This window comes from Letharia lupina (genome assembly GCF_014066315.1).
Source record: "Letharia lupina isolate WasteWater1 chromosome Unknown contig_16, whole genome shotgun sequence".
Lineage (NCBI taxonomy): Eukaryota > Fungi > Ascomycota > Lecanoromycetes > Lecanorales > Parmeliaceae > Letharia > Letharia lupina.
The window spans coordinates 1,203,186-1,227,470 of record NW_023502985.1 but is presented as its reverse complement, the minus strand read 5'-3'; the positions used below and the strand labels follow the sequence as shown (position 1 = coordinate 1,227,470).

The 24,285-nt window shown below is 49.3% G+C and overlaps 9 protein-coding genes across 9 annotated transcripts; 8 read left to right on the top strand and 1 right to left on the bottom strand.

Moving 5' to 3' along the window:
• Positions 1-1,858: 1,858 nt before the first annotated feature.
• Positions 1,859-2,716, top strand: HO133_003120 (uncharacterized protein; the record flags this gene model as incomplete). The annotated part of the gene is made up of 1 exon (XM_037294044.1): positions 1,859-2,716. The coding sequence occupies one exon, from the start codon at positions 1,859-1,861 to the stop codon at positions 2,714-2,716; it is 858 nt and encodes a 285-aa protein (XP_037150122.1).
• An 874-nt stretch (positions 2,717-3,590) lies between these two features.
• On the bottom strand, positions 3,591-5,901 carry HO133_003119 (uncharacterized protein; the record flags this gene model as incomplete). Its single annotated transcript, XM_037294043.1, has 5 exons — positions 3,591-3,784; positions 4,017-4,118; positions 4,173-4,922; positions 4,973-5,161; positions 5,502-5,901. The coding sequence occupies 5 exons, from the start codon at positions 5,899-5,901 to the stop codon at positions 3,591-3,593; spliced, it is 1,635 nt and encodes a 544-aa protein (XP_037150121.1).
• A 1,160-nt stretch (positions 5,902-7,061) lies between these two features.
• HO133_003118 (uncharacterized protein) lies at positions 7,062-8,213 on the top strand (the record flags this gene model as incomplete). The annotated part of the gene is made up of 2 exons (XM_037294042.1): positions 7,062-7,856; positions 7,914-8,213. 2 exons carry the CDS (start codon positions 7,062-7,064, stop codon positions 8,211-8,213), a joined length of 1,095 nt encoding a protein of 364 aa, XP_037150120.1.
• Positions 8,214-8,772: 559 nt separating this feature from the next.
• On the top strand, positions 8,773-9,830 carry HO133_003117 (uncharacterized protein; the record flags this gene model as incomplete). Its single annotated transcript, XM_037294041.1, has 2 exons — positions 8,773-9,001; positions 9,052-9,830. The coding sequence occupies 2 exons, from the start codon at positions 8,773-8,775 to the stop codon at positions 9,828-9,830; spliced, it is 1,008 nt and encodes a 335-aa protein (XP_037150119.1).
• A 489-nt stretch (positions 9,831-10,319) lies between these two features.
• HO133_003116 (uncharacterized protein) lies at positions 10,320-12,098 on the top strand (the record flags this gene model as incomplete). Its single annotated transcript, XM_037294040.1, has 1 exon — positions 10,320-12,098. The coding sequence occupies one exon, from the start codon at positions 10,320-10,322 to the stop codon at positions 12,096-12,098; it is 1,779 nt and encodes a 592-aa protein (XP_037150118.1).
• Positions 12,099-13,157: 1,059 nt separating this feature from the next.
• On the top strand, positions 13,158-15,520 carry HO133_003115 (uncharacterized protein; the record flags this gene model as incomplete). The annotated part of the gene is made up of 2 exons (XM_037294039.1): positions 13,158-13,892; positions 13,940-15,520. The coding sequence occupies 2 exons, from the start codon at positions 13,158-13,160 to the stop codon at positions 15,518-15,520; spliced, it is 2,316 nt and encodes a 771-aa protein (XP_037150117.1).
• Positions 15,521-16,484: 964 nt separating this feature from the next.
• HO133_003114 (uncharacterized protein) lies at positions 16,485-17,777 on the top strand (the record flags this gene model as incomplete). The annotated part of the gene is made up of 2 exons (XM_037294038.1): positions 16,485-16,860; positions 16,915-17,777. The coding sequence occupies 2 exons, from the start codon at positions 16,485-16,487 to the stop codon at positions 17,775-17,777; spliced, it is 1,239 nt and encodes a 412-aa protein (XP_037150116.1).
• A 947-nt stretch (positions 17,778-18,724) lies between these two features.
• On the top strand, positions 18,725-19,962 carry HO133_003113 (uncharacterized protein; the record flags this gene model as incomplete). Its single annotated transcript, XM_037294037.1, has 3 exons — positions 18,725-19,211; positions 19,312-19,400; positions 19,474-19,962. 3 exons carry the CDS (start codon positions 18,725-18,727, stop codon positions 19,960-19,962), a joined length of 1,065 nt encoding a protein of 354 aa, XP_037150115.1.
• Positions 19,963-20,478: 516 nt separating this feature from the next.
• On the top strand, positions 20,479-23,673 carry HO133_003112 (uncharacterized protein; the record flags this gene model as incomplete). Its single annotated transcript, XM_037294036.1, has 1 exon — positions 20,479-23,673. The coding sequence occupies one exon, from the start codon at positions 20,479-20,481 to the stop codon at positions 23,671-23,673; it is 3,195 nt and encodes a 1,064-aa protein (XP_037150114.1).
• Between the last annotated feature and the right edge of the window lie 612 nt (positions 23,674-24,285).

Sequence of the window (24,285 nt, the reverse complement as noted above, 5' to 3'; positions counted from 1 at the left end):
ATACTTTTTATATTTAGATTCGAGAATAAATCTTTAAAGAAAGAAGATAATTATTAGAAAAGAAGCTTATAGATTCTAAATAAGAGAACTTTAAATTACTTAATTTATATATATTTAATATATACTTAACGAAGTCTTAGCGAATAAACTTAAACTAGCGATCTCTTTTAAATTTTTTTTACTTTCTTAAAAATTAGTTTTACTATTAGATTAATATATAAATATATTTATCTTTCTAATTCTATATTACTATATAACTCTAAGACTCTTCGAGTCTAATATCGAATTAAAAAAAATCGTATTTTCTAATATTTCGCGTTTTCTTATAAAATTAAATAATATATTTATATAATATTTATCTTATATTTTAATTTCTCGCTTTTAGAATATAATAATATAGAATAGCTATTAAAACTTAATAATATAAATTAGAGATAAAAATATAAATTTATTATATAATATATAATATTACGTTAAATCTCTCTCGTTAATTAATTATTATAATAAGTTAAATAATTATATAATTAAAAAACTATATTATATAATTAACGATAAATCTATAAGTTAAAATATTTTATATTTAATTATCTTAATAGAATTTTAACTAGTAAGTATTTAGACGTTAAGTTAATTCTTACTATCTAAGAAGTTTAATAATAGCTAAAGAAAGTAATCTATTTAGACTAGCGTATTATATGTTATTTTAAAGAAATACTAGTCTATAATAGTTAGATTACTATAATAGAGATTACGAAGATCGATATTAAAAGTTCTAAATAGCGCTAAAATACTTAATACTCTTAATATTCTTAGTACTTTCTATATAATTATATTTATTTAATAATAATACTTTATATAATTACGTATATACTTATTAGCTCGCTCGACGAAGTTATATAATTATATATTATATTCTCTATAATCTTTTCTATACTCGTTATTATTTTTAAAATATATTATCTCTATAATATATCTCGATATTCGCTCTATTTACTTTTAAATTCTCTTTTAAATAAACTTATAATTTTAATAATATAGCTATTATCTTTCGACTTTCTTATAAATTTTTAATATATCTTTTTAAATAGTATAATATTTTATTTATAATTAATAAGACTTAGTAAATATTTAAATAATAAATTCGAGTCTTATTATTATAATTAATACTTTAAGTATTAAATATATTAATAAAAGATAATTAAGATAGAGAATAATAAGAAGATTTCTATTTATTATATTATATAAATAAGACTTATATTTTAAAAGTCTTTATACTCTTTCTCTATTTCTTTACGCTATAATTAATACTTTAATATTATTACTATTATATATTCTATTAATATCGCTATTATATATATACTTCGTATATATATACTACGTCGCTATTATATAGAGTACTAGTACTTATTAAAATAAAGAATAATGATGCTATCTATGATATTTAGAAGTATGTCAAGCACTCAGCCCTACCTGGACCCTTGTCTTGGCATGTCCAGGACTTTTGATGCCGACCTCCGTAAATATCACTCATTACGCATCTCTAATCAGAGGATGATCTTAGTGCCAAGCATTGTCATGGATTTTTAATACGCTAATTGCTTGTTGAGCCAAGCGATTTGAATTGCCTTACGCGAATGGCATCACGTCATTTTGATGAGAGAGCGAGGACCACTAAGAGTATCATGTCGACCTTTCCCGCGGAGCAATCCGGTCAAGACCGCGCTGTTCATCGCGACACTTGGCGAAGTCTTTGCGTGATAAGACTTTGCAGACCTTAATCGATCCCTTCCCACAGAAGTTCGATTGACATACTCACCAACCCTCCCCTTCATTTTCAACATCCCCCCAGCGGTCGAACATGACAACGCCCGAAAGCCATTCCCAATCCAATGGCTCCCCCGATCAGCAGTCGGACGAGAGTGTATCAACCGAAGAGGGCAGACTACGACAGAAAAGACCCCCGGCGTCCGACCGACTACGCTCCCACCTCCGGCAAGAGGTCAACACCGACCACGCAGACCTCATTATGCTGACTTGCTGCTTCATCTCCGGACTCGTCGATAGCACAATCTACAACGCCTACGGCACGTTTGTCAGCATGCAAACTGGAAATACAATCTTCGTAGGCCTCGGCCCGTCCACCTCTAGGACAACCTCGAAGCCATACGGCTGGGCCAAGTCCTTGACGTCCATCGTCTGTTTCTGCCTCGGCTGCTTTTTCTTCTCGCGCCTCGCTCGGTATTCCGGTCCACTGCGGCGCGCCACGCTCGTCGCGTCGTTCGCGCTGCAGTCGGTGATTATCATTGTTGTGGCGGCGATCATACAAGCGGGGGTGGTAAACGGGGCGCTGGATACCATCAATACGGATATCATGTGGAAGGACGAGGTGCCGATTTCACTGCTGAGTTTTCAGGCCGCAGGTCAGATCATCGGCAGCAGAGCGTTGGGCGTGTCTGAGATCCCAAGTGTGGTCCTCACATCTATGCTTTGCGACATAGCCTCGGATCCGAATATCGCAGCGCCATTGAAGAGCAATGTTAAGAGGAACAGGCGGGCCCTTGCTTTCACTTGCATCTTGGTTGGGGCCATCGTGGGTGGCTACATTGGTCAGGCGACCGGGAGGATGCAGTTCGACCTTTGGATAGCTGGGGGCATCAAGGTCCTGATTACCACGGCGTGGTTTTTCTGGCCAGAAAAGAGGGTGGAGCTTGTATGATAGTGAGTAAACACATAAGAGGTCTTATGATATAGGTAAAGCACGTCAACAATGATTCATATATTCAATATCAAACGACATGTGTTCAACGAAAAGGAGCAATCCGACCTAGGTATTAACAACAATGCGAGCGAATATGTGCGAGGAAACACCTTTTTCTCCCTCCCAGGCAATTTCTAAACACCGTAGAGTACATGTGTACTGCCGGAAAACCTCGAACAGTTACCAGACATGACGAGGTCGGAATATCTCGAATCACTCGGATCGAACATGAAGCGTATATCTTTAGCATCCGACCTGTAATTTTTCCCCTCAAAAGGCTTGAGTGCTCACAAATGATCATACTCCCGGACGACCAAGCCGAATTTACGCCATGGTGCCTTTCGCTCTAACAACGTCGAAGCCGGGACGAAAACTCGGTTGTCGAGTTCACCATCCTGCAGCAATTTCTCGGCCCGAGCAGTTCTAGACGAATAGAGAAAATCCTGGGTTGGGAGATAATGAATGTTGTATGATGGTTGATGCTCGAGGGGAGTCACATGGAGTATCCATCTTGAGATTGAGCCTGTAGAGTACGGTTGAGAGGAGTTGTGCTCGTGCAAGTTTGACAACGGGCATATAATTTGGCAATCGACCTCGTTTTCTATATAGCCTTTCATGCCGAAGTATATCATAGGATGTTGAGGATTCCACACGCTCTTCGCTTGTGTTGACATGGCACATTCGGCTCAACAGAAACGAAAAACGACAGAACCCTTTGGGTGGATAAAGTTCGCATCAGCATAAAATCCAAGCACGCTCGCTTCTCCAATGCAAAACCCGGCGTCCCTTGACGGGCTCCACCCTCATGCGCATTGCGCACAAGCAGGCCTCTTTAGCCCCTCTTTCGTTCGTCAAAGACCACCCTCAACTCCTCCATCCGCAGCGTGAATGCGTCTCGACTCTTCTCCAGCAAGCCGCTCCCGTCTTCTCCGGGGGCAAGCCTGACGTCGAAGCGGGAGATGAGGAGCGGGACCACGGTCCTCATTTCCATCTTGGCTAGTTCTTTGCCGATGCAGCCGTATGGGCCTGGTGAGAGTCTGGGTCAGTGGCAAGATTGTGGAGACTGGGTCTGGAGGTAGGCAAGCCAAAAGATAAAATGAAAAACGAAAAGTGGGAGTGACCGGTTGCTAGTGAAAGACAATCTTTCTGGGCATGAATTCACAGTTGCGCGCAAAACAAAAAAGTCACCGCCTTAGAGCGCAAATATTTCTGATAGCTTGTTTGAAGGCGCGCGGTTCGTAGGGCTGCAGCAACTCACCGAGCGAAAAAGGAGCAAAGCCACTTCTATTGAGGATGAGCTCAGGCTCCGAGTACCACCTCTCGGGCACGAAGTCGTCGGGGCGGACGAAGCACTCTCTCGCTAACAAGACGTCAGCCACGGACCAAGCAACAGCCCCTAGGTGACGGTACTCACAGCGCCCCAGTGCGTAGATTGGCACATTGAGATTGACTCCACCCGGGATGAAGACCCCATCTACCGTAATGCCTTGGGGTGGCGTGGTGCGGAATCCTCCGGAAGGGGTTGGCGGATGCAGTCTCAAGGCCTCGTTGATGACGCCGTTCAGGTGCCTCGCGTTCTGCACCATTCGGACGTTGAAGGGCTCGTCTGATCGCATCAGGGGGTCCAGTTCTTGGCGCAGTTTCCGGACGTGCGTGGGGTCTCTGGCGAGGTAGTAGAAGATGTGCGTGAGCACGATGGCAACGGTGTCACTGCCGGCCACGATGAGCAATCGAGAGTCTCCATGCAACCATTTGGTCGCTTCGATGTCATTCTTGTCTTGAGCGGTCTTGAGAAGCCAAGACGTGATGTCGGGCACAGTAGTCTTGACATCTCGGCGCTCGTCCACCTGTTCATTGCACCAGCGGATGAATCGCCTGAAACACGTTCCAACCACCGGCGCGATCGCACCCACGGGCACCGCCCAAGGGATTGGTGAGAAAAGGCCGAGAAGGAACATGGAGCTTTCCAACCAGTCGATGGCAAAGTGATTTTTCCCAGTCTTGAGCATGTTGAAGCTTTTCCCGAAGGTGAAATCGCCCATGACGTCGAAGGACCAGTAGTTGAACCATGCTGACGCGTTCATCGAGTTGCCGCCGAAATTCGAAATCTTCTCAATCAGCTCATGGGTGTAGTCCGTGACGCGACCCTCGTAGTCTCGTAGCGCTGGGATGGACGTCAATACCGGACACAGGCCGAGAAGGAGGAGATGGTACCTTTGACGCTAAATCCATGGTCCCAGACTCTTCTTCGCGCCTCATGCGCTGCAACATCTCGGGTGCTGTGAAGAGATTCGATGGACTGATAGAGAGCGTAGTCGTACCAAGGCGACCTTATGCACGGTGATCGAGGGCCCAGGATAGCAACGGGCGCACCCGGGGAGATGACCGAAAGCTCGTTGGGTCCTAAGTGACAATTTTGGTTAGGTCAAACGGCTCTTTTGAGAAGAAGAGGTTATCTTCTTGCACGTGGATTAAATCGGGGCAACGCAAGTTCGAAATGTCTTGAGAATGGCCTGAAGCTCGACGACCTTCGGACTGAGCCCCGAGCACACAAAGGTCTTGGACAAGGAGGGCTCTTTTGACGATTGCCCCCAGCCTTGCTGTAGAGAGCAATAGTACAATACAATGATACAGTGGCGAGATCTGTGTCGACCTCTTAGGGCCAAAGAAACTACAAGGAAAATACAAACCTCCAAGGAGAAACAGCGGGTCATTTAGAGTCTCAGATCCTAGATCAACTTACCAGTCCTCACGAAGTTGCCATACTTCTGATGTGCTTGATGCGATCTGCGAAATGCATCCAACCTCAAACCCGTGAAAAATTGATAAAACTTCGAAAGCTTTGCTAGTCGAGGTCCCGGAAAGGAATTGAGGCGATGGAAGAAAGATCGGTAGATCAGCATGCTCGTCCACAGTGCAGAAAGATAGGACACGATGACCATAGCGCCCAACTGCACGGCTTGGGCATATTGTATCTGCAGGAGTCGGGCGAGGATGAAGGATAAGGGAAGGAAGCCATAGAAAAGGATCTGAAGGCACTGTAGAGTATGCTGATGATGTTCACCTCGGACAAAGTAGAAGACGTGTGAGAGTACACCTACGCTGGCGGCAATGCCGTACGAGGTTGAGCAGTAGTGATGCATTACTTGCTTGGGGGTTGAGAAGGATGGAAGGCGATGGTCGGCTTATAGAAAAGGTTTAGGTAGGGTATCCTATCATTAGGCGCCCAGGGGAAGTAGTCGTCTCACCGAGTACGACAACAGTACGAGCAGCAAAGACGACGTCGTGCAGGGTTAGGCAGCCAGGAAAATAATAGCAGAGAGCTAGATACGTGGCAATGGTGAGAGTAGGCGTCAAAGTATTGATTGCCAGAATGCCAGATAGTCATTGGCGCCGGTTGCGTTACATTGTTGACGAAGATGCAAATCTTTTTTCTTAGTTTGCTTCATAGTCGTTCATGCATGCAGCTAAAGCAGGTATGATCCAACCCTGCATGTTGGCCCCTCTTTCGAACAATCGAAAACAAAAACAAAAACATCGGTCTCTTCGTTGTCCTGCCATCAGTACAATTGATTTATTGACTCGAAGCTGACCAGAAAGAATCTATTACAAATTGAGATATTAGCGATCAGTAATGAAGCATTCGCATTGGTGTGCGCCTGAGTCCTACTCGTAAGTAGATTGGTCGCAGCGCTAAACAAGCGAGATCGCCTATTGAGATTGTCAGATGATGAAATCCGAGTATTTGGTAAATGGTAACTTCTCGCGCCTTTCTAGACCAACGATCAACCTCACCAACATGTGCCGATGATGCAGAGTAGCGAGCCGTTGAAGGTAACTTAATTCCCGCCTCCGGGAATACGGTTTCCGGGCCCCTGGCTTTGGTATCCGCTCCAAAAGATGCCTGCCACGTCAACTAGCGCAACACTTCGTAAGTGGAGGAAAGAAAAGATGCAGAAGGGAAAAAAGAGTTTACCAGCTGGCTGGACGACCCCCACCGCTATCTGGCTGGTATCCCGGCTGCCTCTCCGGCACCATTGCTACATGCATTGTGGGAGTCCATCCTGCTTCCCGCCCCTCGAGCAGCCATACTACTAGGCCTAAAGTGTAAAGGCAAGCGTATTGACCTGACTCTTGCCCAGGAATGTTGGACCGACGCTGCGATGTTTGGCGTCAATCCTTCGCTCGCTTGAATCCCTCGATCTCTGAGAAGTATACATAGACTGGTTATCACAATCTAATGAGCACGTGCAACAGCCCACGAAAAAATAAATCAAATGGAGACATTCCAATCAGGGTAGATATGACCGTGGCCAATCTTCCCCAGAAAGACTCTCCCCTTCTTCCTGTGGTCACAGAGGACCCGACGGTAATCGACATAGATTTCATCGTCTCTGGTGAACATCACACTCACAAATTCTCCTCATCTCAACGTCCAACAGAGCAAGCAACGGACAGAATGAAGCCTCACGACAAGCAGCAGGAAGACCAAAGTCAAATCCACTCGATCCTATACGATTTCCATACAATATGGCTCGTCACACGCAACGATCTCAAGTCAATCGTGATTCCGGAGACAGCGTTTGGCGTCTGCAGCGCTCTTTCCGGACCGATTATCACCTCAAACAACTCACCAGACGCTACCAGTGTCCTCAAACGGGTACCGCTCGTAGTCCTTTGGACCTGGATCAACGTACTCATCTTCGATTTGGCGAACCAGCGTCTGCCAAACTCCATCATCGAAGACTCTATCAACAAAGCATGGCGTCCAATCCCGTCCGGAAGACTATCTGCATGCCAAGCGAGACGTCTGCTCCTCGCCGTCCTTCCTATCGCCACCATCATTACCTTCTATACAGGTGGCATGGAGGAATTCATCGTCATGAACACGCTTGTATATATGTACAATGATCTTGGTGGCGCCGATGAGAACTTTGTGGTCCGGAACCTTATCAACGCAGCAGGCTTTATCTGCTACAGCGCCGGAGCCACACGGGTAGCATGCGGTCAAGGCCAATTCTCTTTGAATGAAAAGGCCTACCAATGGCTGGCCATAATTGGGGGAATAGTCTTCAGCACCCTGCAGATGCAGGATATGGTAAGTCCTCTACAAGAACGATGCTTGATAGATCAAATGTACTGACTGGCATCCCAGGCAGACCAAGAAGGAGACCGAGCAAGGAATAGAGGGACCCTGCCCCTGGTGCTAGGTGACTGGACCGCACGATGGACCATTGCCGTGCCGGTCATGTTCTGGTCATTGGCTTGTCCGGCATTCTGGGAGCTTGGCGTCTATGGGTGTATAATGCCAGCGATACTCGGCAGCGTGATCGCACTCCGGGTATTGATCTTTCGAGACATCGTGTCTGATAAGACGACGTGGTATTTGTGGAATCTATGGATCACCTCCCTTTACTTGTTGCCTCTCGTCAAACTCCATGAGTTTGGTCCTTGAGCATGGTTGTTCACTAACGCACTTTCCTTCTGCGGGGAGCTTTTTGGCGGCACTAGGCATTTTAGCGTGGGAGCATAAACCTGGAATGGTGCGAGTACCTTGCATAACTTATGTCATTTATGCAACCCTCCACCTCGGCGCGGCTGGTGTCATCGAACTTCTGAGCAATATCAATCATACAAACAAACAAAGCTTCTGAAGCGCTTGGAGTCCAATAATCAGTGAATCGATTGCAATATTGTGCGAGATCTTTGATAAGCGGAAGTTGCTTCATGGCAACATCACACGCAGCAAAGGCTGCAACACCAATACCGTCACTTTCCATTGACACTTACACCCCATCCTAAAAACAGTCCCGGGGAGCAAGGATGTCGCCTTCGTAATGTATCACAACTCAACATCATCCACTCATCGCAACATTTGCACCATCAGCTAGCGGACTTGGGGCGTGGTTTGTTCCTGGTGCTTCTCCATTCGCGCCTCACATCTGCATAAGACTCAAACTGTCACTCCTACCTCACTTGGCAAACCAACTCACACCCATACCGCATCTCTCAACATGCCTGCATCGTCGGCCGACATGGCGGCACCTCACGCTCCAGCACAAAACTGGAGCTTTCGAGTACCATCACCACCTCGAATCATCGTTCCACCTCCTGCTTTGAACTCCTACGGCGTACCAGATCTTCATGTTGTTCAAGATGCATCCTATGACTTCGAGTCAAGCGGCTTCAAAAATGCAGAATTCCTTCAAACGGTCACGTACGGCAACTTCATGACCATCAACAGTGAGTGTTTACTGCCCATGCCTCCGGACCTTGGGCTGACATACTACTAGACATGCTGGATTGGAAGTACGAACAACGGAGGATGGCTCAGCAGATTTTACCATTTCTCTATCTCGGACCCATGTCAGCGGCGAAAGATCGGAGATTCCTACAAAGAGAAGGCATCTCCATGGTCATAGCAGTACGCAACACCATGTCCGCCCAAGCACAGCTCCTCGGATCAAAAGCGGCGCAAGAGCTTGGGATTGATACAAAGATGATCGACGTGGCTGGAAATCAAGAGCTGATTGCAGCTTTCCCAAGGGCAATCGAAGCCATCAATTCACATCTATCGGCAATGTACCAGCAAGATCAGTTCAGACGCACACAAACAGCGGCTACCGGACATGATCACCTTCAATCCACACCTGGGAGGGTCTTGGTATTCTGCGAGAGTGGGAATGAGCGCTCAGCCACACTTGTGACGGCATACATCATGGCTATGTACGCTACAGACTTGATCAAAGCGATCCAGATCGTTCAGGCTCAACGATTCGCTGTCGCGTTTGACGACTCACTGAGAAACCTCCTTTCGACATACGAGATCATCCTGAAGGCAAAACGGGATGTCGTGCAGGCGGACAATCGATTGCTCGGTGTGCCTGGAGGGGTTAGAGATCCAGGCACCAGCGTAGGAAGTGATACTGGGGCCAGAAAAGGGTCGAAGAGAACGTTTGATGATACTCACGATGATGATATGGAGATGGATGGGGGAAATGTACACCTGGACTATGGCAGGTTTGAGATGAGGGATGGCTCTGCTCCATTCCAGGACAGACCCATCTCCTGAGGGTTTATATTGTGATAAGATCCAGCGTGGAATTGTGATACCCTTGCATAGATGATTCAATGGTGTTCCTTTAGCTGTCCTCGGCAGCGAAGTGAGTGCCCATCAGCTTTCTTCTTCGTCAAGCTTGCCAAAAGATTAGCAGGCTTTTCATATTGCGTCAAGCCAGGTATAGCGGAAGACTGATCAAGAACATTCTTCCTTTGCCACCTTAAAGTAGGTATCCCTTGTGATGCTGAGACTTCTTGCGTGAGTCGTGCCTGTATAATTATTCAGCAGATTGAACACGACTCGCTCAATATGATCACACTTAGGAATCGCTCCTTCCTATCAACACTCCTATGACACTGCTTTCACATCACCTCAACATCCTCATCTGCTCTGGCATGAGAGCATGCCATACTTCTTCCTCGACTTCATCCTCACGCAACTTGCCTGCTCTGCCTTCTCTCCATAGCATGAAAGGGACATAGTGCTATCATAATCCTCGAGATGTCGCCAAGAAAACATCATCTTCGCAATCGAAAGAGAATCAAGACCCCTAGGAGATTTGAGGATGAGGATATCATTACTTCTTCTCCTCCCCGCCAAGGGTCACATGAAGAATCAAAGGAAAGTTCTGAACTTGAGCAAGAAATTTACGAATCACCAAAACCAAGAAAGCCAAAATCCAAAGCACGCGCATATCGTGGAGAAGTGACAGAATTTAACGCCGACCTCCCACCTGCTGCCTTTCCCACGCTCGATCATCCCGATTATGTGCACAACGGAGGAAACATTGCTTTCGACCTTGAGTCACATTTGTCGGGGTCGCAGAGCCAAAAACCCAGGCTAGCGGGTTCTGAGGCAATTAATCCAGATTTCATCGGCCGCGGTCGCCACCACGAACAGATCGATCTCACAGCGGATCATCCAATCATGACATCGACTACAGCAGAATCCACGCATCGGGGGTCCCAAAATGTGTTGCATACATCGAGTACGGTACAGAAACAGCCTCGAGCTAGCATGTCCTCGAGCATCTACGGAGAGCCTACCGACAACGGACCAAGGAACCCGATATGGGTAAGCAACATGGCGCGTATGAAGGAAGCTGGCAGAATGAGCGACTTAGACAGAAATATCTTGGAAATGGAATCGAGTGACGAGGAAAATGCAGCTGTCAGATCCACAAAACTCGCCAGGACCGCCAGCATCCCAGACTTCCCTGCTTGGAACAGTCTCACAGTCGCACACAAGCTGGACCTTGCAGATGCCATCGCAGAGCTCTACCCAGATCCAGCACAAGTCATGCATCAGCTACGACTCAGTCTCTCTCAGAAAACAGAGCTGGTCGAGCTTCTGATTCAACGCCAAAACCGAGCAGCTGGAGAGGAGGCGAATCAACAAAGTCTACAGAAGCAGACACAGGACGTCCTCCTACAGGGTAGGCACTTGTCACAATCGGCATTCCATCAGATGGTGGAGGAGAACCTTTACGGGACTATCAACGAGGATGACCATCTTCAAACAAACCTCATGGAGTTGAAGAAAGCCAGAGCGTATCTCAGATACTGTGGGTTCGATCCTGAATTAGCTGACAGTAATTGGGATGTGCCGTCCATCTCGGACGCTGCAAGCGGCACAAAACCTGGACCTGCGCAGAGCAAGCCTAAGGCGAGCCTTTCAAGCACCGCTGCTCAAAATCCACCCAGTGTTTCAAAGGTGCCTTTTTCAAGGCGGCCGACTCTGGTCACTCCTTCTCAAAGAGCCTCGAATCCACCTGATGCTCGTCTCGAACTTGTACAACAACGCACTCAAGCATTGCTGCCCGGACATCGACCCACTCTTGTCCACGCTCTGATCGCGCAACACTCTCCTGCAGCACCGCTGTCCAAGGTCCCCATACAGTCCTATCGAGTCGTACCCGGAAGTCAAAGTGGCGATCTGCGTGCCAGATACCAAAGCACATCGCGCATACCACCACCTACCCTACCAGCATTACCAGTACAACGCAACGCCTTGACAGGTTCAGATCTACGAGCAATCAACAATGAACTCTTAAAAGCACGTGGTGCATCATCAGTTCTTCCCACCCCGCAAGAGGAGCACTCTTCGTCTGTAGGTTCACACTCTCGGGCGCCTCAAGGCCTGCCTTCGGCGCGAAGGGACCAAAATCGCCAAAGCAGTGGAAATCCCAATGTAGGGGCATCAGCTCCGCAAGAAACTGGTGGCGTTATTAAAAATGGAGACTCGGTCAACAAGAAGAAACGGAAAAAGAGTGCGACTTGAGCAGGCCTTGAAATCCCTAAGGTCCTGTTGTCAGGCGGGTGGCAGTGCACGATCTGCCAATAAATTGGACAAGAAAGTTCCACAGGATCGACAGCAGTCACTGATTAGGTGGTGACAGAGAACCACGCAGCGGTAACAGGTTTAGGGAATGCCGGCAAAAGGGGCTTGAAATTGACGAATAAACAATGCTCGATTGATTGAATGAATAGCGGAGAGCTTATGCACGATACCCACTTCTGTGAAACCCGACTTTGTACATTAAAGTTAGAGAGGCCAGACAAACGTGTCTTTATCCTTTACAATATTACATTTCCCACATCGTCGGTCGTGCTGCTAAAAGAAATCGCCGTTGTAGCTGTACAAAGTCCCGAAAAACCTTCAGACCTATGATAACGAGAAGCAGATTGGCTGGAAACAGTGTTTGAGCTGGGTCTATACACTGAAAGCGTTTGATTCCGTAACTTGCAGCCAATACCATTGAAGGAGTCGACACTGAAGACTGCCACTGCCACTTCTTCTTTTGCCTGTCGTCCAGTGTTTTATAGATCGTCCTTCTCTAAAGATCTGGGTCGTACACGTAAAAGTCAATCAAAGATCGCGTCGCGTCGATCTCAGCTTTTACATCATCATTTTTGGGCCGTTTCTCCTGTCAGGTACCAATACTCTCCTGAGCTTTATTGACTACGCGTCGTTACATATCCAATCCGTTGGCTTTCTCTCTACCGTTTATTATCCTTGGGGTGGACGTCTAGCCTTTGCGTTTGAAAGACAAAGAGGAAGACAAATTCCGTCTCCACCGGTGGCGAATCTCACCCAAGTGCCTTTTCTAAAGTTGTCTACCCCTGACCATCCCAAACAGAAACTGTAAAAGAAAGCTCGACTCGCTCGAATCCTTTCAAAAAACCGGAGGGCAAACCATTGCAAGTCAGACCCACGTTCTGGTCGCCCTGTGCCGCCATATCCCACGGTCTCCTCCAAGCCTCGTGAGCGCTTCAACCCTCCCTTCTTGACTCGAGCGTGACGACCAGGCCTTATCTCGCTGCTATGAGCTCCACACCAATGACGCCCGGCTCCCCAGACGAGCTCGCCTCCCCCGCATCCAGTCCTCCCTCCTCGCCCCCCTCAGCCGCCGACGATGCCTACGACCCCAAGGTCGAAAGGATGCGCGAGGAAGAAGAAAGATTGCGAAAGCAGAGCAAACGCGAAGAGAGGGAGCGGAAAGCGGTCGAGGAAGAGAGGTGGCAGAAGGACGGGCAGGATCCGAGCTATATGAAAGATCTGGATTGGTTTCTGAGCCGGAGTCAGGGGTTCTCGTCTACGGTGATGGATCAATTGAAGCAAGCTCTTGAGGCAAGGAAGGTCGGGACATCCGCGCAGCCGAAACTGGTCTCGGGTGGGAAAATGAGGGACTATCAGCTCGAGGGGCTGACGTGGTTGACATGCCTTTATCAGATCGGACTGAACGGGATCTTAGCTGACGAAATGGGTCTTGGGAAGACGATCCAGCTTATCTCGTTCCTGGCTTTTCTACGGGAGAATGGGACGAATGGGCCGTTCTTGATCTTGGGGCCATTGAGCACAGTGAACAATTGGGTCAAGGAGTTTGGGTTCTGGACCCCGGATATTCCTGTCGTGATGTATCATGGAACACCGCAAGGGCGAGGACAGATAAGACGGCAGCAGCTAAAGGGTGATTCAAAGGGGGCGAGGTTCCCCGTTGTTTGCACGAGTTATGAGATTTGTATGCGGGATAAGAAATTTCTTGCGAATTATCCCTGGAAATTCATCGTCGTGGTGGGTATCTAGCTCGATGTGTTATTTTCGATGCTAATAATCAGCAGGATGAGGGCCACCGATTGAAAAACTTCAATTGCAAGCTTGTCAAAGAGCTCAAGCAATACCCATCAGAAAGCCGGCTCATTCTGACCGGAACCCCTCTCCAGAACAATCTGACAGAGCTGTGGTCGCTACTGAACTTTCTCCTACCGGAGGCTTTCTCCGATCTCGAACACTTCGAGAGCATGTTTGACTTCTCTGACGTGCAAGACAAAGATGGGCACAAGCAATTTATGTCGAAAGAGCGGCAGAAAAGGACCGTGGCGTCACTCCATGCAATTCTCAAGCCGTTCCTGCTGCGCAGAGTGAAGAACGACGTGGAGACAAATCTGCCAAAGAAGCGGGAATACATCCTGTATGCACCAATGACTCCAGCTCAGAAAGAACTGTACCGCAAAATCAAAGACAACGACATCCGGGCTTACCTCGAAGAGAAAGCCATTGAGAGGATTGGTGTGAAGCTCGAGGACTCGAGAGTCAGTGAAATGAAGGGCAAGAAACGCAAGAGCGGAAGTGGAACATCTACGCCGAACAAGAGCGCCAAGTCATCGAGAGGCTCGACACCAGCGAGCAGTATCAGATCCGGGCGCAGTAGTAGGCGTCAGAACTATGCTGAAGTGAGCGACAGTGAGTATTTCAAGCAAATTGAGCAGAGCAGTGAGAGCGAAGAGGTAGACGAGGAAGAGCTAGAGAAGCGTGACCGGGACTTGACCCTCGCGCAAGCGAGGAAAGAAGTCAGCCAGAAGAAGCTCCAGAATCCCGTCATGCAGCTTCGCTTGGCCTGCAACAGCCCTCATCACTTCTCCTGGCCATGGGCAGCAGACGCTGACCCAGACGAAACCTTGGTCACCGAGTCCGGTAAAATGGTCATGCTCGACCGACTAGTTCCCTACTTGTTTGCCAAAGGCCACAAGATTATCCTCTTCTCCCAATTCTCCAAACAGCTCGACATTCTCGAAGAATGGGCCACGACCCTACGTGGCTGGCCTGTCTGCCGCATCGATGGAGCTGTCAAGGCTGAAGACCGCGCCGAGCAGATCGAAGCGTTCAACGCTGAGCCTGATCATAAGCTCTTCCTTCTCAGTACGCGCGCGGGAGGGCAGGGTATCAATCTGACATCGGCGGATACGGTCATTCTTTTTGATAGTGATTGGAACCCTCAACAGGACTTGCAAGCACAAGACAGGGCCCATCGCATCGGGCAGACCAGACCGGTCATCATCTACCGCCTCGCGACAAAAGGAACCGTCGAGCAAACTCTGTTGGAAAAGGCAGACGGCAAGCGGCGCCTTGAAAAGCTGGTCATCCAGAAGGACAAGTTCAAAAGCATTCTGGACCGCAAGCCTAATAAAAAGGGAGAAGACGAATACACCGAATTGCAGCAGATTCTAGCCAACGAGGACTTCGAGAATTATGATCCTGGCGAGGGGGTGGACATTTTGAGTGATGCCGACCTGAAATTGCTGACTGACAGGAGTGAGGCGGCGTATGTGAGGGCTGAGAAGGGCGAAGGCAGTGGAGACAAGTTCAGGACCATTGAGACGAAGGCGGACGGGCAGGATCTATTGGGTAACTTGGGGAAGTGAGGCGTCACGGTTTCATGATACAGTAGTACCTAGGAAGCGCGGGGCGTCATGGTTTGACATGATGAGGCAAGCGTGTACTGTATAAACAGGAGAATTGCAAGAAGAGTAGCTATCGAAGTTTGAGAAAGACAGCGTATACGCGAAATTGAATTTTCGTATAGCCTCATGACAATCATGTCCATAGCATTCAGCATGGTGAAGGAGGTACATGCTAAAGTACATGCTGCATGCCAACCTTGCCACCCTGGACCCCGTCCCAGCGGCTTGGATCGATGAGTGGCGAGATCATTGTGCTAGATCCAATGGAGCTAGCCCGTCGGATGAATTGCTTTCCGCTGTCCCCCACACAATGCTCATAGGCTGAGGGCGGGGCAGCAAAGCAAGAAAAGCGGGGCGCCGTTGTCTGCAAAGTGTTAATAGAGTGAGTTCTGAATTACGACGCTTGAGCAAATGAAGCGAAGTGGTCGAATGAACAACTCATCCTCTCATCCACCGCTCATTCCTCTACCCTACTTTTACTCTACTCTCTACGCGACACAATCCAATCAGACAACATCGTATGTATACCACCCCTCGAACCTGCGTCATATGACGTCCTCACTCGGCACTTCACCTTCACAGTCTGAATCACCGAAAGGAAGATCGAAAGATAATCGAGATTCACTGCTCATCCACACAAAAAGAAAGATATCCCCACACCCCATCTTCAAAAAGCAATCAAGCTTTGTACGTACCCTTTTACCCTCCACGCCCCTTCCTTGGCGTCTCACCCTCACACACCCTTCTCCTCTTTCTCGCCCTTGCCGCTACAATAATAATCCGATCATAACTCAGTCGTCATTATGGCTGAGACTGCTCTTGCTCTTGGCCTGAAAAGTACGATTTCCTCCCTTCCCTTCCTTTCCATTTGACACAAAATTTCCCTCATTTCCCCAGCTTTTTGGGTCTTGGTGGAACGGTCACAATGACGGACCTTGCTGAACTTGCCATGGAAGGTGTGCCTCTAGTCACCGAACACTACGACAAAGTTTACGATCCGCTGAAGGATAAGACCAAACAGGGCATACAAAAGGTCAAGAAAATGCGCAACAAGAGCAACACCCAAGGCGGCGGCTACGAATCCGAGACCGACGAGGAAATCGAGTACGACGCACCACCACGACGAAATTATACGGAGCCCACTCGTAGGAGGAGTCCTCGTGGTGATGACCGACGCCGTTCTCGTCGTGATTATGATGATGTGGTCGAGGAGAGATACGTCTACAAGGGCCCGAACAAAGATCGCGCAAAGTCCATGGGCAGAGATGGCTGGACTGGTGGACGTGGTGATGGGCGGAGAGGTAAGTCAATGATATCGACCCCTGGCATAAAACATGAGACTGAATTTGCATCAGGAGGTCGCCGTGATTACTCCGACTCCGAATCCTCCGTCTCTCCTCGACCTCGCGAACGGCGTAAATCTCTCGGAGAGAAAGCACTCATGGCACTTGGTCTAGGAGGAGCGGCAGGAGCAGCCGCAGGCAGCAATCGCGATAAGAGACGTTCCCGCTCTCGACGGAGGCGCTCACCCTCCACCTCCTCATCTAGCAGTGATGATGGATACTACCGTCGACGGGTCAATCGCAACCGCGGGCCATCCGGGGACTATTATGATGACCGCACACCAGCACGGTACAAGCCGGCCGGCTATCTCCAGAACGGAGAACGAGATGGTGGTAGCGAACGTGGTGGTGGGCAACAAGTCGCACGCCGAGACAATCGAAGTGAGGTTGGCTCACGCAAGGGAGGCGAAGGCAAGAAAGACAGTAGTTCCTCGGAATCATCAGACGTGTGCTCCTCTTCCGAAGACGAGCGCCGTACCAAGAAAATGAAAGGAAAGGAATACCTGACTGCCGGCCTCGCCGCTGTGGCCACCATCCACGCCGCTCACAGCGTCTACGCATCTATGGAAGCCCGTGACAAACGCCACGTGGAAGTTGCCAAGGGAGAGCTCTCGCCCGAAGAGGCACGCAAGAAGAAGAACAAGGCCAGAATCCAAGATGCGGCTGCCATCGGTATTGCGGCTCTGGGTATCAAAGGAGCGTACTCGGAATGGCAGGAAGTGCAGGAGAATCGTCACGAGCTTGCAGAAGAGCTGGAGGAGAGGAAGAAGAGACACGAGAAGAGAGTGAAGAGACAGGAGAAGCAAGCAAAGGGGGGTTCCGGCGGTGGTCGGAGCCGCTCTGAGGCGCCGAACAGGAGGAGAGACAGGAGCTAGAATGGTGTACATAAGGTACTGCTCGGTAAAGGGCAGTAACATGGCAGGGAGGCGCATATGCTCATGAAGGGGCACATCGCATTCCTCGAGCACTTTTCACGATGATGACGGCCTCAGCGATGGGTGACAAGCGAAAAGACCTCCGAGAATAAAAGATCCCTAGGTGTCTCAGCAATCGTTGCGAATACGGCCATACCCAATCCCCGCTTAACGATTTTCCTATGTTCCTCTCCTGCATTTAGGAAGGCAACCTGCTAGCATGGCGGTCTTGCTCACATGCATGTTCTAGACAAGACAAGAAACGACACAGTGGGATTGCATAGCGAGCTTTTCACAAGCAGGGTGTCTCTCCTTTTTTCCATGTATCTATGCATGCATGCCTTTAGATAGCCAGCTATTGAATGAACGACATTTTAAAAGCCCCGTTCTTGGAGCAACTTGGCAAAAGACCCTACTAATAAGACTTGCTCGGTCGCCTCATTGCCAATAGTACCCACAGCAAGAACCACGCCATACGACCTGCCATGACTCACGACACTCACGTGCTTCTTTCTAGTATGACAGGATGCAAAGAGCAAGACGTCTACCACCGCACTCAATCTGGAAGGGCTGCAGATTGAAGCCAGTACGACGTGATCGAGAGAAGGAATACAGCTCCTCAAGGACATTTGGTGGCCAATGGAGCCAAGACTGAAAAATCGAACAATGCTCATATCTTCTCAGTCGGAATAGCAATTCGGCTGTCCTCCGAGAAATACTCGAATAAAAAGAGATTTCTTTTCCATCCACAGATATCACTTTGCTCTTAAAGGTCGTACTTTTACTGCAAGTCTGTCTCGACAACTGCATAGCAAAACACCAGAGGAGCACTTAATATTCACAGAAGAGGGCAAAGGATAATCGGACGGGACCCTCACTACTGGCAGCCGACAAACAGCGTAGCCAGCATGACCAGCTTGCCAGGAATGGCCCTCCCCATCATCACAATATTCCAAGATGCCACCGTCGGCCTCATCTCCCTAATGTTCAAACCGTACCTCCCTTTCGACCTCGCCGGTGTCAACTCGATGGTCCGCATCGCCGTCGCTCTCAACGACAAAGAGAACGGCCCGACCCAAGCCGACGGTCGAGCCCCTTCCCTCGTCGCCTTTAACGAAAAGGAGTGGTACATCGGCGCTTCAGAATGGGTCGCTAATGACCATGTCAAGAGTGGGAGCTATGTGGATGTGGTGGTGCATCAGGAGGATGACGGGGCGGGGCAGGAGCCGACTTATATGCAGGTGTTGGGACATGATGATGCGGTCTGTGTTGCCTATATTGGGCAGACGTGGCCGGATGGGCAGCAGAGAGGCTGGTTGGGTGATGTGGGGAGGGCGTGTGGGAAGAGGTGGTTTTTCAGTAACGTGAAGGTTGGGGAGCAGAAGTATATGCCAGGTTAGTGCCATCGTAATGAAGGGTGGAGGCTGCGCGCTACGCATACTTCATGCATGCTTCGAACGAGGAGTGAGAAGAAAAGGAGCTAATACCTTGACAGACTGCACCTGGCTCGACCGCGACCACGCCAAAGACGGCACCGACGCTCTCGAGAACATCGAAGCAGCCGCCATGCAAATCCACATGCAGGTATATCTCCCCCCTCTCCCTCCTCCACCTCCCAACCCTCCCCTAGCCCCGATCACTCACCTTCCTCGCACAGGACTTCACAAACCTCACCGAGCCTTATCCCACCGATCCCTCCTACTACTGCACCTACCCCGCCACCCTGTTCGTCCGCGACTACGACTACGAATTCAGACTCGAATGGTTCGAACACAAAATCCCGTCACGCTCCCGCATCGCATTCTGGAAAGACCACGGCTTCAGAAGCAAACGCCGATCCGCTCATCCTCACCGCCGCCGTCCTCAACCCTCTAAACGCTCCCTGGCCCTGCGCAGCAAGCTGGTGTCCAGCACGCACGAGAAGCATAGCGCAAAGGCACTCTGCGGCAGTGACACGAGTCACGGACCCGACTTCGTGAGTCACTCGGAAGGCTTGTTTTGCGATATGGGAACCAAGCGGGTGTGGCCTCTCTGTAAGACGACGGAGGAGGTAGAGGTGGGGTGCTATGACTGGGAAAGTCATGGTTTGGTCATGAGGGAGGGGAAGGAGGGGAGGGATTATGCGGATGTGGAGGAGTGGGCTTGAGTGATTGGGTGGGTGGTTTGGTATGCTCCATGGACGTCGGCGAGGTATTAAAAGTGGCTGTCTGAGGCGCCCAAGATGTTCTGGTTTGAGGATTATGATTAGTATAGACTGAATTCAACAGTACCATTTTCTGTCGAACAATTTTTGCCAGGTTTGGGGGTTGACGCTCGGGGCACCCTTGGAGTGGTCATACAGCGATCTAAGCCCGAAGAGGCTAGAGTTAAGACGGTGTAGCGTTATCCATATCGTTCTCGCATGGGTGTTTTCCCCCTCCGCCCGTCCTTCCCTCACCATGAGATTGCTAAGCGGAAGATTCGTAAGTTGCCAGTCGTCTCTGCTTCAAGATCTCTTTCTTCAAGGTCTGACGGTTGGCGAAGTGCGCGATAGTACCTCATAATCTGGTACAAGACAACGACAGCCTGTATGAAGGACAGCGAACACGCAGGCGTTGTAGATTGCAATCCTTGCATTGACTGGACTTGAGCGGTCTCAATCAGGCTCTATCGAGTAGCCGCGATGGCAGAAGCATTCGCCATCGTCGGCGTCGTCCAAAGTGTGCTATCTCTTGTCAGCTATGGTGGAAAAGTTGTCAAGCGTATTAACGAATTCAACCATAACGTCAAAGGAATGCCAGAGAGCTTCGTAAAGATCCAACAACGATTGCCCGTACTGCTAAACATTGTCGAACATTTACAAGCGAGCCACAGCGAATTGAATGCAAACACAGAGCCCCTCCTCATACCATTATTAGACGGCCTTCGTAAGGATATACTGAGCTTCGATGAGACCCTTTTGAAAGTTTTACCGTCACCGCACGCTTCAAACAAGGAGAAGATCACCAAAGCCATCAGAGGTGTTGGAATCCAGAAGAAGATTGATGAATTCTGGTCGAGCATCCAGGACTACATTAATACACTGATAGCTTTCCAGCAAACACGCCATGCCGACTCTCTTCGTAAGTTGATGGCTAAGGTTGAAGGCCGACTTGAGCGACCTGCGGAGCCACCCACCTATGAGGCGTCGCTACCGTCTATACCAAAGACAAACCCGAAACCGGTCTGGATGGTCAAGTATAATCTCGAAGAAGCGTTTGTGGGTCGTGATGGAATCATGAGTACAATTGAAATGCAGTTGACGGAGAGTAGCCACCGAGCGGCGCTTGCTGGCATAGGTGGGGTGGGGAAGTCTCGTATAGCGATCCAATACTCGTACCGACACCGACAGCTGCATCCCACCAGCCATATTTTCTGGGTGCATGGAGGCAGTAGATCACGATTCGAGACCGATTACCGCAACATAGCCAGACTGCTCGATCTGCCGGGTCGTGAAGATCCTGACCTGGACATTCTCGGGCTGGTCACTGACTGGCTAAGTGACGAAGCAAATGGGCCGTGGCTGATGATCTTAGATAATGCTGATGACCGTGATCTCTGGCTGGCATCTCAGAAGAAAATTGCCCAGACTAACAGTGCATTCATGCCACTCATCCACCATCTACCTCGATGCATCGTAGGGAGTCTGCTAGTCACTACAAGAGACCGCCAGCTCGGCCATCAGATCCTCGAAAGGAAACAGCAACCATTGCTGATCTCCAGACTTGAGCCCAAAGAGGCACAATCTTTGCTATCAGCCAAGCTCTCAGACCAGCAGCTAAACCTGGAAGTCATCGAGAAGCTTGCTAGAGAGTTGGAGTACCTTCCCCTCACCATTACGCAGGCTGCCGCATATCTTGAGCAAACCGAGATTTCAGCGTCAGAGTATCTCGAGGTTTTCCGAGCAGGCCGATCAGACATACCGAACCTGCTAGAAGAGAGCATCTATGACCCGAGTCGAGACTACGAAAGTTCCAATTCCGTCTTTCAAACATGGCGGCTATCCTTCGAGCAGCTGACAATGCAGAGTCCCAAAGCAGCCGACATGCTATCCTTGATGGCCGTTCTCGATCGGCAGGCGATACCCTCTGAGCTCATACAGGCGCCTGGCGGGAATGTGCTTGATCGGAAAGCCGCAATCGCCAAGCTTAAAGCGTTTTCCCTGATTCAAGAAGAAAGCTCCTCCAACAAATACAGCCTTCATCGGTTGGTACAGCTTTCAACGCAAAGATGGCTGGCCGATCACGACAAGCTTTCACACTGGCAGAAGGCCGCCGTTGGCGCCGTGGCACGAGAGTACCCCGTCGACGTGACCTTCGATCAATGGGCCTTGATCCAAGATTTAAGCTCGCATGTTCAGATTGTGCTTGCCCATGACTTTTCCGATCCAACTCCACTGGTCGACAGAGCGCGTATACTGCATTGCCTTGGACACTACACAATGGAACAAGGCCAAACGAGCGCAGCATTGCAAATGCTACTGGAATCTCACCAACTACGAGAGAAACAGCTCGGCCGGGAAGATGAGCTCACGCTAGAGACCTTAGGACTGGTCGGTCTAGCGCACAGCAAACTACATCAACATAAATCAGCACGTAAAGTACTCCAACAATTCCATGACTCAACAAATCGCGTCTTAGGACCTCGCCACCGATTAACTCTAAAGGGCAAGTCACGACTCGCAGTATGCTATAACAACGAAGGAAAGCTAAGGGAAGGGAAAGAACTCTCTCTCCAGGCATTGCAATTAGTAGAAGAGGAGTTCGGTCCAGACAGTGAAGACACCATCAGAGTATTGACAAATATTGCATACTGCTGCAACAGACTACGCCAATGGCGAGAAGCGGAAGACATCGGCCTCCGAGTCCTCAAGCAAAGAATGGAGCAACGAGGTCCCGACCACCCCGATACACTAATAATAATGGGCGCTCTAGCATGGACCTACCGCGCGCAATCGCGCTTCCAAGAAGCCGAAGAACTTGACCGCAAAGCGCTACTCCGCCGACTTGAGATCCTAGGACCTGACCATCCAAAAACCCAACTGTCAATGACGAAACTTGCCGAAAACTGTGGCCTCCTAGGTGATTGGGAACGAGCGGGAGAGCTGCAGCGAGAGGTTGTGGAGGCGAAGCAACGAACGTTTGGTGCGCAGCATGGTAGCACCAAGCGCGCGAGAAGATATTTAAAACTTGTGGAAGCTGCTTTAAAGGATGAGCGGAATGAGCTAGCTGCGGTTCAGTGGTTGACGAAAGGTGGTGGGAGAGAATCGACCAGGATGCCTAGAGGTAATCACAGTGAAAGCGCTAAAACGAGCAGTCACGGCTACCACGACTCGGTAATGCATAGCAGAAATGGCTCCACCGTGTCCGTGCCTTGCTTTTCAAGTATGACACCTGTCACGTCACCAGGCGCTCAGAGACATTCTCACGCCCCCAGCCCATCCAACCCCGACCTCCAGGATGCCCGTAACGAAGTCACCCGCACGTTGCAAGCAATCAAAGAAGCTCGAGCGCAGTTAGCGCGCCTGAACCGAGATCTGGCGCAACATGTCCAAGAATTCGCTCGTGGCAACAGGACGGTAAGATCCGCAGAATTTGACATCCTACGATATGATCACAGAGACCAGGTATACGCCAACATGAGAAAAGCTCAAACGGAGCATGAGGGGGCGAAGGAGCGTCTTATGAGACTTGGAATGGCCGGATACAATGAAATTGAAGGTGCAAAACGTGATGGGCATTCAGCCTCTTCATTAACGCCGCGAACAGCAATGCGACCTAACAGTGCGGACAGCCTAGATACCCTTGTCGAGCCTCAACCTTCGCTACAGGCATCATGATGGGTCGAGCCGATGCCCTACGAGATCAGTCATCGAGCAAATACTGAGAAGTATCACAATAGAGCAAACACATCTTGCCAGCTACTACTTGATGAGGCAGAATAAAGCCCAGAATTTCAGCTCTATGTGAACACAGAAATCCAATGGGGCAATGGTGTGGAATTGGAATTCTTCCGAGGTTTGCGCTAGTGCAGCGTTGCCTCACCTGCAGCCCTATGTCTTAGCAAAAACCATTCGAAATGTGTAACGAACCCAGTTGTATATAAGCCCCAAAACAGTCTTTCGGTTGTGGATCCTAATGTCCCAGATGCCATGGCCGATGACGAGCCAAATTCCTAATGCAGACGAACGAGCGAAGAAATTCCATACCAGGCATACCCTTGGGGGCATCTTAGACGTGCTCACGACGAACGTCAGCTCGGAGCATCGTGACGGTCGTCTCCTCGTAGCCATGAAACATCACCACTATCGATGCAAATCCAGTCCTCGATATCGGAACCAAAAACCCCCATAATACACTGGCAGCATAGCGATAATAGGACGAGATGGAGCTGGTATTTGATTCTATCGGGAAGGAATTAAACTAACAACCCGGTCGTTTGACCCAAAAAA